Here is a 14,963-nt window from a genome sequence, read left to right on the forward strand (position 1 = left end):
AAGAATATGACTAAATAGTATGAGATACAGAGAGAGATTTTTTTTTTCCTTAAACAAGGGATCAGGAGAAGAGTCAGGAAAATCTTTGTGAAGGAGATGCAATTCATCTAGGAGATATCCAGTCAATCTATGAACAATTGAGAATATTTTTTCTTCTACTCCGTCCATTCTCACTTTAGTTAGGTATAATAATTTATGTTTATGACATATAAAAGAAAAGTAGATAAATTGCCACTAAGTGGAAGATAAAATGGTAAACATGGTAGAAAAGCATTTTATTTGATGATATGTGGAGTATAACTACATTCATAGGCTTTTAATATATAAAGAATGGATCTGACGGAAGAAGACCCATTGTCAGCTTTGAAAATATGTCCTTTCACCAAGTTTAGTTACAGTGCTCGTAATATAAAACCAGGCCTTGAAATGCGTGGTAAATATGCTGATTCTGGGTACAAATGAATCCTCCACTTCTGAAGGCTTGGTATGGGGTCCGATTTAGGTCTCCAATACAGGTCCAGCGATTTTTGGTCCTCTTTTGGGAAACACACCATTTGGCATGATCCTGGTAAGAACTGAAATAAGACTGTCCAGATATCTTAATTGCTTTGACATTGTAGACATGGTAAGGAAGGGAGCAGTTTGAAGGAAGCTCTTGTCTCTTTCGCTGCCAGGTTTCTGTTAGCAAGTGTGTCTTCAAATGTTGAGCCATCCAGGCTGCAAAGATGTCTAGAGTTTACAGGGAGAAAGATAGCGAGGTTAGTATTTATACTTAGATAAGTCCCTGAAAATATCCTCAGCAATGGAAATCATCATTCACCCCTGATATGTGGATGTCACAAGCACAGTAATAACAACATAATTGAGATAGTGGATGGGAGAACATTTTGTAAGTGCTAAAGTGATATGTAAATAAAAGTTATTATCATTATTACTAAGATGACATTGGTGTTTAAAAATGTCTTCTGTTCCACGCAAGCAAGAGAGCAATATATGTTTTTGTCCTGAAAAGATCTTCGGAAAGAATAAAGCTAGAGAAGTAACCAGGGGCCAGCTTCTAGCGATCTTTGCAAATCATGCCAAAATGTTTGGATTTTCCTGAAATCAATGGGGCTATTTATTTATTTAGAGTGAATAGAGGGGAGGGTGAAAGGGCGAGAGCAAATCTTCAGCAGACTCTGCTCTGAGCACAGAGCCCAGTGCAGGGCTCCATCCCTTGACCCTGAGATCATGACCTAAGCTGAAATCAAGAGTCAGACACAACTGAGCCACCCAGGCGCCCCTCAATGGGGGAGTTGTTAAAGAAGTGTTAATGGAGAATTAATAGAAACTGGTTTATGATCATAAATATCCATCGAGAGGCAATGTGGAGGATGAACTGAGAAAGGTGCATTAGATTGGAGATAGAGAAAACATCAGGTTGTCACAATAACTGTGACAATAAACACAGGTGGGACTGTGGCAGTGGCAGAGAGTTTGGAGAAGAAAAGATAAATGTGAGTGTTACTAAGAACCTGGAACTGATTGAATTTGATGACTTGATAGAGGGATCTGGAGTCCCCAGTTGACTCTGCAGAATACAAGAAAAATAGTGGATTTGTGGGGGATAATGATGAGTTTGGCAGGTTGAATTTGGTGTGGCTGTGCCACCTCCAAGTAGAAATGTCCCACCCACTGTTGAATACATCTGCCAGTCCAGAGGTCTGGGGTGCAGATCTAGTCTTGGGAATCACCTGAAGCCTTGCTGGAATAACCTCGAATGAGTATGTAGAATGAGATAAGGAAGAGTAGAGGACCACATGGCAACTTAGTCACATAAGGAGTAGGCAGAAGAGACTTAAAAGAAGTGGGAAGAAGACCAAGAGACTATATACTCCCCAAAATCAGGGAGGGGGAGTGTTTCAGGAAGGAAAGGGTTTTAACAGTACCAAATTCTGTGGAGGCTATTTCTGTCCTGTTAATTTTTGGATCTCTATCTGGTGCCTAACACAGGGCTTGGCAAGTGGTAGGCATTCAGTAAATTTTATCTAATATAAAAGGAGGGAAGCAAGCAAGCAAGCAAGCAAGGAAGGAAGACAGTGAGGTCAACTAAGAGAGTCATTGGTGACTGGGGAGAGATTGGAGTGTCTACAGGCAGAGGCTCAAGCCTGCAGTGAAGGAACATCGAGCAAGCGAATGTTCTGAAGAGTTTTTTAAAAAGAAATTTGGAAGAAAAGAAACAGACAGAAGGGGATCTAGAACTGAGGGAAGGTTTTTAGGAATGATTGTGTGCTAAGGGGACAGAGCTTATAGAGTGGGTCTGTTGAAATAGAAGAGGGAGAACAGATCAAGTGGATGAATCAAGGTATTCTGAGGCTGGGATGGGTTCCAAGGCACAAGGGGTGCACTTCTTCTGTTGGGATGAGAGAAAACTCGTGAAAAGGAAAGGAAACAGATAAGATTGTTGAGAGTGCGTATGTTCTTTTTTTAGCTATTTTTAAAAATTGAAGTATAGCTGACACACAATGTTACATTAGTTTCAGGTATAAAACATAGTGATTCAATAACTCTGTACATCATGCTGTGCTGACCACAGTGGAGCTACCATCTGACACCATACGATGCTATTATAATACCATTGACTATATTCCCTAGGCTGCTCCTTTCATCCCTGTGACTTATTCATTCCATAACTGGAAGTCTGTACCTCCCACTCCCCTTCATCCATTTTGCCCATCCCTCCACTCACTCCCCTCTGGGAATCATCAGTTTGTTCTATGTATTTATGGATCCATTTCTGCCTTTTTTTGGGGGGGGGGTGTTTGTTCATTTGTTTTGTTTTTTTAATTCAACATATAAGTGAAATCATTGTCTTCCTCTGTCTGACTTATTTCACTTAGCATAATACCCTCTAGGTCCATCCATTTTGTCACAAATGGTAAGATCTCATTCTTTTTAATGGCTGAGTAATATCCCATTGTGTATATATACACCACATCTTCTTTATTCATTCATCTATTGATGAACACTTTGGTTGCTTCCATATCTTAGCTACTGTAAATAATGCTGCAATAAACATTGGGCTGCATATATCTTTCTGAATTAGTATTTTTGTTTTCTTTGTGTAAATACCCCGTAGTGGAATTATAGGATCATGTGATATTTCTATTTTTAATTTTTTGAGGAACCTCCTACTGTTTTGGGTGGGGTTTGTCCTTGAAGTGATTTCTCCTTGGTGATCTCTGTTCTCTCTATGAAGGAAAAAGTGAGGCTGAGAATGAGGTGTCAGGGTAATGTAAAGGACTTGAGAGTAAAGAAGGCTTAAAATAGCTGCTTAGGGAATGGAAAAAAAATAGACAGCTGTGGTCCTGTGCCCAACTGAGGCTGGAGACTGAGTTTTCACTGGCCCCTGGCTGGATGGTTGTGAGATACTTTGGCGGTTGGATTAGCAATTGTGCTATTCAAGCAGAGCAGGCAAATGTCTGAACTGATCCAACTTCCCTTTTCCCTTTCTTTCCTATTTCCTCCCTTCCCTTCTACTTCCCTACCCCTGAATAATCAGAATATTTCCTCTGTACAATCCAAAGTGAGTCCAACAGCAGAGTTACATATGGTTGGATCATGATCTTTCATACCATCAAGGAAAAAATCAGACTTTGCAAAATGGAGGAATTTTTGGCCCCGGGCTGACTGAAGTGCAGTGAGGTGCCGGCTAGGAATCTCTGATGAGCTGGACCCAGTGCACAGCTGCGGCATGTGAACGAGCTCCTGGTGAAAGATGGCTGGGATGGAACAGCTATAAATGTTTGGGTTATAGACCAAGAGCTGAGAATCTGGATCAAGAAACAGAAAGAAAAGTTGAGAATTAGGACACAGATGGAAATGCTTGTTGATATTATAGATCTTGTTGTGAATTAAAAAACAAAGCAAAACAAAAAACGAAAAACAAGAGTATTCCCTTCTTTAAACCAATAGCTTTCAAATTACTCTTGGTTAAAATAGTTGACACCTATTGAGTACTTCCTACTTTCCAGGCATTGTTCTATGGGTTTTACATGGGTGTACTAATTCAATCCTAACAATAATCATATTAGTAAGTTCTTTTATCATTTTCTTCATTCTACAAATGAATTAATGGAGAATTTATATCATATGGACAGGGTTATAAAGCCTGTAGCTGATGGAGTTGATATTCAAATCCAGGCAGTCTGGCATTGGAGGTCATATGTTCCTTTCTCAAATACGTACATATACAAAAGTAGAGAACTCCTGTGCACTGATCATCCAGCTCAACGAATGGTCAACTCATCAGCATGTACACCTAATCTCTACGCTACTTATCTCTATAATCATTATGGGAACTCAATTAGTTAAACTAGGGCTTAACTTGGGTGAGAGCCTCAGTAATCCTTGCCATAAGGTAGAAATTTAATGAAAAACATATTCTAAATCTCCTATACTTAAAGGTAAATCATTCTTTACTACAATTTAGCAGCATCCTCAGTAAAAAGAGATTGGTAAAACAGCGTTCCTACTTCTCCTTCTCCCCCACCATAGTTTTCCAAATCCAAGTATTTTTGGCTGCTTGAGCTTGGGATCTTAAAGGAAGATCACGTGCCTTGGAGCTGTCAAGTTGGTGGTCTGCAGGCAACATGTAATCTGCACAATTATTTTCTTAAATAAGATTGAGACCATACTTTCTTCCCGACTCTCTCCCACCCTCCCATCCCTAGATTCCTAGTTCCTCTTGAAAAATATGGAGATCTGATACCATTAGGTCTGCTTTTCTGCAGAGCCACATGGCAGAGCTGAGGCTTTTGAGGGGAGAGTCAACACCCCAGTTTGTCACTGTCCCCACTGCCCATGCGGCATTGTTTCTCTGTTTCACCCATTTTCATTACCTGCCTGGCCACTGCAGACATTTGAAAATACTACCCCTGATCAATTTCAAAGACTTCATTGGTGGATCAGGAAACAAAGGTCTAGTAAGTGAACCTGTTCAAGGTCTCACCATGGCAACGCCAATATTAGAATCTACTAGAATCTAGGTATCAGAGTGTTAATGAATAGAGAAATAGACGAAGTAATACATTTATTAATACATTTCCAAATGCTTTCTTTAACATTGCTATCTCTTTTTTAACACACTCTAGTGTTACCTATTGCTTCATACTGGTTATACTTAAAAGTTACACAGATGCCAGTTTGTCCATGTCTTCTTCCCGTGGGTGGATAATCATAGCCTTCTTCAGGAGTTGGAGGAAACCGGGGAATAGAATGAATCAGCCAGATTCCCTGGACTCTGTTCCACAGCAGTAAGCCTACCAAAAATACAGTTAATACAGATACATTAGAAAAACAAATCTCCATTCAACAATAGTGTTCAAAGATGCAACATTTAAGCCCATTTATATTTCAGGCCAATGTTTTATTCCATTAAAAATCACAAAGATTATGCTTGTTTTTCAAAGATTTCAAAACCAATTCGGGCACACATCACATTGCCCCATTACAGATAATAAGCCACCAAAAAGAGAGCCAGGGCAGCCACCCTGTGAAGAGTTAAGAGGAATTTCATGTTGTAATCATAAGAAGAATTTGTTTTGGCAGAATGCAAATTTGCTAAATTGGAATTTGACCTTGTTAAACTATATAGTCACCCGGCAAGCTTCAGATAATGAGTCTCTTTACTGCTAAGCAGCTAAGCTATTTTCAAAAGCTGGCTAAAAAAGCTGAAAGAGAAAAAATACCAAGTGGAGAAATGTACCTGTGGTAATTTGTTGTAAGAAACTGATGTTCGCTTATGTGTAGAAGACTAGTCAATTCCACAAGCCCAGAAACAGGCAAAGAGAATTAAAAGAGAAGCCATGCCAAAACAGCCCAGTTAATTGTGTTTAGTGAAGTTCCTAGAGCAAAATAACATGAAAACCGGAAAGGAAGGAAACAGAAAGATTTTCATCATCTTGTGACATGGCAAAATGAATCCTACCCAACAGGCATCTGTGACTATTTCTGTGTTCATAAATAAATTGGGATAGTTTTGGTATGCTGACTAGACTTTCCAGTTTGCATATAACTATGCAAATATAAAGTATTCATGTTTGTCTTATTGTTAGAGTGGAAACCAAATGCCTGCCAGTTATTTCTTTTGCAAAGAACACACTTTAAGAAAGAACACTATTGGTCTCTCAGTGGATATAGAATTATTCCCTGTGTCCAGGGGGAAAATGTCCAAAGTCCTGTTGCCTAAAAGAGCTGGATGACCTTCAGAGGCTCTCTTCTGCCCAGATGAGTGTGCTGTTTGCCTGAAATCCTAACCCCCTGGTACTAATGCCGCAGGATGTCAGGCACCTGTTGACAAAGAGAGCACCCCCTCTGGACATGGGGTCTTCCCTTTCCAGTCTTTTTCCCAAACCCTTTTAGCAACTAACAAGGTGGAGTGAGAATGGTGGTTGAGGGTTGTTGGAAGAGAGGTTGGAGAATGTGGTGTATTATAAAAATTGCTGCACTCTATGCTAATAAGACCATCAGGGAGGCAACTTGGCTAAATCAAAAGCTTTGAATGCTCATGACATTTGACAGCCATTACAAATTATATTCTTAATCAGAGGTTGCAAAGTGGCAGCCTACTGGTCAAATCTAGCCTGTAGATACACATTATTATGCTCACAGAGTAACTTTGAATTTATTGCCAACATTTAAACACTGGGGAAATTTTCCACAAATACTAATTTTCAACATCTCCTGAAAAATTGCATCCCTAAAAGGCAAGCTGAATACTATCTGCCCCTTTTGACAAAGTATGCACCCTCCAGTTCTTCAATGACCTGCTAGTTCAGCCCACCTGACTTGCTGACGTCCATTTGCCTGCTGCTGAAGGCATTTGTGTTTGGGACCTTCTGAAAAATACTTGTTGCCATGGGAAATTATTCATGATGTATTAAGTTGAAAAGCGGTTGAAAATAGTCATTACAATAGTTTTATAAAAATGTTTTAAAATACATACTATAGAAAAAGTAAGTAGAAAGGATTATTGTGATTATCTAGTGGGTCCTAGGATTACAGATTTTTTGTTGGCTGGCATTTTGAATTTTTAAATTATATATATATATAGTTTATAAATAGAAAAATAAAATTTCCTGTAATAAAAATTATAATATATGTAACAAAATTACCATAATATAAAAAAATCTATTTAAAATACTTTTCAAAAATATTTATTTCAAAAGGAACTGTACACTAAGAAGAATGAATTTTATTCTATGTAAATTATACCCCAAGGAATCTGACTGAAATGTGTGCATACACACACACAAACATACACACACACAACACACACATAGATAGATTGGTTGGTATTCCCAGTAGTCGGTACTTGGATTTCTCCTATAAAGCATGTATTTTTAAATGTTAAGAAATAAAAAGGAATTTGTGAAAAGGAGATTTCCAAGTCAAATGATATAATTATAACCTGTGATATAGAAATCATGCATTTTGATAACTCAAACCATTAAAAAGAAAAGCTATCTTTTTAGTGTGGAATATAAGAATATTCAAGATAGAACATTTAAGAGAATGTTGATTTCCAAGAGGAAAGAGAAACTAACAGCTTTTGTCATACCTTTAGTGTGTCCATATTTTCTGCTGTAATAATTCGCAGAGGTAGGGACCCCATCATTGTATAGTAGATAGGCTGTGTTATTATTCTGCAGGAACACATTAGGGTTATAATGGTGTAAATCTTACACTCGTAAATGCTCACCACATTTCTACCAGCCGCCCAGATTGCAGTACAGAGCTTTCATTAATACACATGAGAAGTCATCCATTCTCCTAATGGGCAGCTTCCCCATCAATATGAATTTTGAGCCATGCAAGACAGGGAATAGGAAGTCCATTCTCAACCATGTATGGCTTCGTCTCATGTGACAGGGACCCTATGCATCGTGATGTGCATGCGAGGGCAATATTCCTATTTCTCTTGGATGTTTTGGACCCACGTTTCTCATTTGGCAACCAGTGTGTAATAAAGGAGTACTTAAATATTTGTTCAGGAAATGAAGTAGGAACAACCAGCCAAGGATTACACCTGGGTTTTTTCCACTGATATTAGAGGCACAATGTGGAACTGGCTGTCAGGGTCTTTCTGGGTTCCTCTGCCTACATTGTGCTTCACCGCTTGGTCATAGTTTTGTGTTTAGTCAGGATTCCTCATTCTCTGCTCCCACTACTTCCCTATAGGGGAGGATTTTCCTTCAATCCATTTCTCAGTGTCACTTCACCTTTCTTGCTTGATATTTTCTGCTTAGAAAAAGTGGTGAAGTTGAATGTGTGATATTGGATTTCCTCTGGTAAGGCAAAATATGCGTAAATTTTCTGAACAGTTGGCCAAATCTCTGAGTAAAAATGAAGCTATTATTCTAGTGGTATCTCTTATGTCATGTTTTGGAAACGTGCTTATATTTGTTCTTTGTGGTTCCATTTCATTTGTGTCATGATGCAGCGATTCTTATCGAAGCCAATAATGTTGATATTTAAAAAAATCTGGGGACATAATTAAAAGCAAGAAAGGACAACCCAGCTCCTTTAAAAAAAAAATAAAGGTTCCTCCTTTTCTCTCAGAAAAAAAGTCAATAACTGAGTCGCTTACAGTTGCTTCATTATTTGATGTAATCTAAAAACTTTTTTTTTTAAATGCACCATATAGTCTGTGAAGCATTCCTGGCTACTCTATTTATGAATATCCAGGAAAAGAAGCTGTCTTCTTATCCTCATTTTCCACAATTGACCATAGCTACTGTTGGCGTTCATGTCCTCTGCCGGAGGACTCTGACGGTTAGTGATTCAATGAGCTGGCGTTGAATGTGGTCATGAGGCCATTGTGTGCCTTGGCATGCAATGTGAAGGGGCTCTGGGAAGATTCCGTGAGGAACTTAATTCTTATAACAGACGAAGTGTATTATTCTAACCAGGAGGGTAACAATAAGCTAAGGTTAAGTGGGATGGAGCTCTAGTGAAGAGAGGCTCTCTGATAAAGGGGACAGACCATGGACTTAAGAGTAGGTAGGCCTACACATGTGCCTCTGGACAGCTTTAGTTCTTCAACGCCTAGGCTGGGTATTATTTTGCCTACTGGATGTTGGACAAGACTAGTACAGTCTTGGCCCCTAGTCTAGCAGGGAATATAGACGGAAAAGTACAGGCAACTACAATATAGTTTGATAAGCGTTACTATGAAGGTGTATGGAAGGTTCTTATTGACAAGGGCAAAAGAAGGAAACAATTCCAAATATAACTGAGATATTGGCCGAGGTCATCTTGACAATTGAGATTTAAAACCAGTTGGTCTGATCTTGCATTCTGCTTTCTGTTAGAATTCCAGGTCGGGTTGGGGGAGTTATGTCTCACCATCACGCCTGGCACAGAACTCCAGCTTCCAAAGAACACCCCATCTCCCTTGGGTGTCACCCACTATTGTTGCTCTTCTTCTTTTGGCTCTATGCCAATCAGACAGGGAAATGAACCCCTTTACTGTCATTTTCTTTCCCGAATCCATCACTCAAGGCCTTGTGTAGGAGCAGGTTTTACTGAGGCTACAAAACCTTGAATGGTTTTACATCACTACACCGACTTGCTCCTGGTATCCCTCCGTGTTTCTTACGCTTTCTAATTCCTAGCTCTCATCTACTCTTTTCTATTTTGCAGAGCAGTTTAGCTCTCTTGCCCTCCTAGGCTCTGGGGCTAGTGTTGTGCCTCCAAAGATCAGTATTATACTCTGCCAAAGTAAGAACCATCTGCCCCAACTAAGGTAAATGACAGAAGCTCTACCATGTTGCTCTTTCCTTTCTCTCCCCAGTGGGGAAGGGAACAGTAGAAGCGTTGATTTTCTCACTGATGGGTTATGCTCCCGGCCTCCATCCCCAACCTTGGAAAGAAGGCAGTTTTGACTTTACATAATAATCTATTAATTTAAAACAAGGTTGCTGCTGGGATTCAATAATTTTAAAAAGCACCTAGAACAGTGCTTGGTGCACCTTACAAATAAATTCTTACTTTGTAATTTGGCTCTGAAGGCTGGTCTTAATGGCAGGTGAATAAAGTGAATATTAGCACACGTAGGGACAGCTGTCTGCATGTCTTAAGTAAATACTCACATATACATGTACCATAGTGCTAAGGTCTAACACAGTATTGTGGGGATTAGATTTATTGACTTGTGGAAAGGCCCAGTACACTGTAAGTGCTGAGTCATTTATACACATTGATTTCTCTGTAAGTGAGTGTTAGGAATGCAGCCGTGCGTGCAACCGAATATTATTGTTTGACTTTATTTGTCACCCCTGGTTGGAAAGCAGTATCTTGTCACCGAATAGGAGATGGTGCCTGGAACTTCGGGAGACTGCCCACAGTGAGCCAGCAGCCTACTTACCGGTGTCTTTTTGGCTGGTTAGCTCATTGCCTGATCGAGTCCAGATAGCAGGTTTAGTCTCCATTCAGGCAAGTTAGTTCTGGGCCTTGCACTAGATCCCTAGCTCTCAACCTACTATTTGGAAAATGATAAATTAAAAGGAAGACCAAGTGGAAACCTTTACGTGGGCCACCACCATTCGTCCCCACCATAGCATCAGCAATCCATCCCTCATGGCATATTGACTGCAGGTCTCGATTGCATTATAACAGGAGGGGGTTCCTTTCTATTTCTGTCAGAGGGATAAGATAGCAAGTACTGAGTGAATTGGCAGAGTCTGGCAGCCAGAAGGCTTCCATATGTAATTAGTTCCCACCTTACCCAGCGATACTATTGGATATAGTGCTGAATGTGCCAATAATTTGGCATTGCTGTAGAGTCTGATGACATATGCCTTAAGGTTTAGGTTGATTCAGATTCTGCACTGGCTTACTTCAAGTTGCTAGGATTGGGGGTTTGGTAGGTTAGCCATTAAAATCTTTTGGAAGCTTTAGATTCTGTTTCACGCATTTTATATGATTCAGATGAATGATGAACTACAGCTTACCTTGGAGGCGTGTGCTTCATATAGCTGTTGTAATGTCCTTCCCAGCACACTCTTGGTGGTGTTCATGAGCTGCTTACTCCTTCTCCAGCTTCTGGTTGTAGAGTCTAGGTATAGGGACTCTAACCCAGTCTGTCTGCTTTCCTTGTCTTGCTTTTTAGGTAACTTATAAAAGATAAACCTAACAAAGGAAATAATTACAAATTACTAACGTTTATTGACTGCTCCCCTGGTGTTAAGCACCTAACATATCATTTTACTTGTGTTTCCTAAGCCTAAGGAACTTGCTCCAGCTTTCTGCCTCTATTCTCACCTTTACTTTGCTCCTTCCCAGAGAAGGAATTGCGAATCTGACGGGACACGTCTCCAGAGAGTAACCAGCCCGGCAGGGAGGGTCCCTGTAGGGGAAGCCCATGTATGAATTGTACCCATTGACCGTGGCTCTCTTCTGTTTCCACAGTCCTTATGGCTGCATTAGGGAGAGGCCAAAGCCCAGGGCTGAACTGCAAAGGCCTTGGATGTGTTTTTCTCTTCTGCCCCAAGTGCTTGGCATGCTCATCTCTTTGTAGCTGGCAGGCTGGGTCTGAGATTGGGTCTGGCATGCAGAGTAGATGGCACCTCCCTTGAGCCTCTGGCCTAGGCCACAATCTTCAGCTGTTTATCAGACTGCCCTGCACTGAGGATTCAGGGCCAAGACCAGCCAATCAAGTAAGCACTTTGCCTTCTTTACTCTTATCTCCTGTTTGTATATCTTCTTCAGGTATTTCACAGGGAGGAGCGGTGGTTGGATCATGTAGCCCAGGGCTTCTCAATGTGCTGTGTTCACATTTCAGGCCAGATCATGCTTTGCCACGGGGGGCTGTACTGGGCATCACAGCCTCCCTGACTATTAGACGACAGTAGTACTCCTCAGCTCTGCCAATCAAAAATGTTTCCAGACAATGTTGAAAGTCTCCAGAGGGCAAAGTCACCCGGGTCTAGCCAAATACTCTCTAATAGCAAAAATCCCACAGTGAACTGTCAAATACAATGAAGCAAACATTCTAATGCATTCACTATCGCCACACGCCAGTGTCTCCCACTGCCCGTAAAAGCTTCACATTCCACGCTTGCTTCTATTTACATGAGCTCTTTCCCGCCCTGCGCATGCGTTCTTACTCTCAGCGCAGGGTCCTCACAGGTGGCAGGAAACCTGAGATTATGCTTTGCTGCGGGCCTGATGTTGCTCCGCCCCTTGACTCTCACAGTGAGTTGTAGCAGCTCAAGGCTGCCTCCCTGTCTGCTCAGTTCAGCATTCCCTCTGACGGGTGTTGCCAAGTGAGATGTCCATTCAGTTGTGGCAAAAATACATTTTATGTGTCAATCACACTGTGGTGGCCCACCACTGAAGGGCTGGAGAACTCTCAGTGTCACGACATACCAGATGAGAACTCATGCTTTTAAACATTTTTTTGGGGTAACCATTTCCAGTTATATTCTGAAGACTCCTGAATCTGTAGCCCAGACCTCTCTGCCGAGGTCCAGAGAAGCCTACATGCATACATGTCCCAGAGACCTCCAGCTCCATATTTTTGAAACCAAGTTTATAATATTTTGCTCCAACTCTGCTCTTCTCTGCAGCTAGGGAACACATCCGTATGGTCAGAGAAGCCAGCAATATAGAAGTCTTTCTTAACTTCTCCCTCTCTCCTATGACCCTCAGCCCACTTGCGGGCAAGTTTTCTCAGAGTGTTCCTTCCTCTCTCATTTGACTGCCATTTCTCGAACGAGGGTCCACACATTGCCTTGCCCATAATGTGAGTCCTATTGGTCTCCATGACTCTAGCTAGACTGGTCTCCATTCAGCTGGCCTTCAAAGTACCGCCAATGGGCTTTCTCAGATATGAACCTGACCACATCACATCCCTGCTTGAAGGTCTTTAGTAGCTCCCTTTGAGGGTCGAGTGTGGACTCTGCAGCCCAGCACATGAAGCCTTTCATGACCTGGCCATCGCCTCCCGCTGAGCTTCCCTCTCGCCATCACCAAGGTTCTCCTGAAGCACCAACAACACTGAACTGCTTCCATGCCCTCTTGGTGGCTTTTTGCCTTTTTGCCCCTGTACCTCCTCACTGCTCCCTCTTGGGCCTGAGATGCCCTTGCAGCTCCCTGGTTTTTCTGGGCAGCTCACCTTTGTTCTTAAAACTTAGCTCAAAACTACTTCCTCAGAGAAGTTTTTGGGCTCTATGCTCCCCAGTGGCCCCATCTATGCCCTCACCCCATAACTGAGCTCCTGGAGGGCAAGAACCATGTTTCGTTCATATCTGTATTTTCTTTTTTTTTTTTTTTAAGGTTTTATTTATTTGACTGAGAGATAGAGAGAGCACAAGTAGGCAGAGTGGCAGGCAGAGGGAGAGGGAGAAGCAGACTCCCCGCTGAGCAGGGAGCCTGATGTGGGACTCGATCCCAGGACCCTGGGATCATGACCTGAGCCGAAGGCAGATGCTTAACGACTGAGCCACCCAGGTGCCCCATATCTGTATTTTCAAAACTCAGCACAGGGCCTGGCATGTGCTCAGTAACTGTTTGCTGAGAGACTGAGTGAGCGTATCTGTGTTCTCTAGCCTGAAGTTTATGCAAAGCTTGATCCCGACCATAATGTCAAAACTAAACACCTTAATTGAAGAGTGAAAAGGAGATCAAAGCTTTAGAAGAATCCATGACCATGATGTGATGCTGTGCTTAGTCTCTCTGACACTGTGAAGGAGGCCAGTGACCTAGTACCCACTCCAACAGCTGCCTTGTTCTGCCTAATAAAAAGGTTACCCCAACAGTGCTGTGTTCGATCAAGCCCTCTTTCTCCTTCTCATAAGGGGAAGAGCAAGCTCCCATGTCAGACAAAAAGTAATCTGCCTTCTCTCCTTTGTCAGTCTCTAAAAGGATGTTGGAAGGGTTCTGTTAGGAAAGGCGCAATGCAATGAAAGGAAACTGCCAACCAAGAGAGGCTGTCAGTCCTCCCCCTCCTCTGTGGCCACCAGCAAATCAGGCTCACTAGGGGCTGCTGAGCTCTTTCTCAGGGGGGAAGCTCTCCCACCCAGGAGCCTGCCGCTATTTGGATATTTGGCCCATTTACACACTTCAATTTCCTCTCTTTTTAAAAGGGAGAGGCAGGGTGGAAGATTCCTTTGGACCTTTACAGTGAGCCGTTTTGCCTCAGATACTCTGGCTTTCTAGCTGCATGTACCGATCCGCACATTTCATTTACCTACCAATCCACAGCTTCGCCTTCTTCATTCCTGCACGATATTGTTGTTGCTTCCAGGACCCCAAAGAGGCCAAAGAAGAGCAAAGCAAGGGCTGTTCTCCGAAGTCTTGCTGTCATGTTTTATCTGCCACCTTCACGCCATGCCACAGTGGGAAACCTGCCCCCGAGACTGAGGACTCCGAGTCTCAGGTCTCTCTCAGTCCGTGCTGGCGCTGACGTTTGGATTCCATTTACCTCTGTTACCGCTGTTCGGGCATTTTCAGGACAGGGTGAACCTCATGTCATTGTGTGGTTCTGTCACAACATGCCAGCGTGACTCCGGAGGCTTTGGTGCTGAATTGTTGACTGTTTTGCAAAGTCATCAGAAGTTCTGGAGAGAAAAACGGGATATATAGTTAACTCTTCGGAGTGAACATCATGTAGTAGGAAGTTCAGTAGGCAGGGGAACTCCATGTTGATCAGTAGATGTTGAATTAAATATATTTCATGTTTTTCCCTCACGATGGCCCAGGAGTGAAAGCAAATGCTTGTCGGTGACGCACTGAGCAGAAATGACGAAACCTTATGTCTTAGTAATAGTTAGGATCTATCACTTCTAATACTCTCAGTCTTAAGTGAACATTCCCTAAAGTGTACTTCAAAGGGTTGCCTCAAAGTCAGAACAAATTTAATTGTATTTTACCAAAGATGTTTACACATTGTCTCCACCTCTGGTTTTAGCCACTCAACG

The 14,963-nt window shown here is 41.9% G+C and overlaps 1 protein-coding gene across 1 annotated transcript; it reads right to left on the bottom strand.

The window, feature by feature from the left end:
• Window positions 1–264: 264 nt before the first annotated feature.
• DNASE2B (deoxyribonuclease 2 beta) lies at window positions 265–14,816 on the bottom strand. Its single transcript, XM_035020145.1, has 6 exons — window positions 14,238–14,816; window positions 10,995–11,172; window positions 7,601–7,685; window positions 5,139–5,300; window positions 3,615–3,812; window positions 265–729 (listed from the first exon to the last, which is right to left on the bottom strand). The coding sequence occupies exons 1-6, from the start codon at window positions 14,348–14,350 to the stop codon at window positions 389–391; spliced, it is 1,077 nt and encodes a 358-aa protein (XP_034876036.1). The 5' UTR covers window positions 14,351–14,816; the 3' UTR covers window positions 265–388.
• Between the last annotated feature and the right edge of the window lie 147 nt (window positions 14,817–14,963).

Source organism: Mirounga leonina, unplaced genomic scaffold (genome assembly GCF_011800145.1).
Source record: "Mirounga leonina isolate KUSES-001 unplaced genomic scaffold, KU_Mleo_1.0 Mir_173, whole genome shotgun sequence".
In the NCBI taxonomy this organism is placed as follows: domain Eukaryota; kingdom Metazoa; phylum Chordata; class Mammalia; order Carnivora; family Phocidae; genus Mirounga; species Mirounga leonina.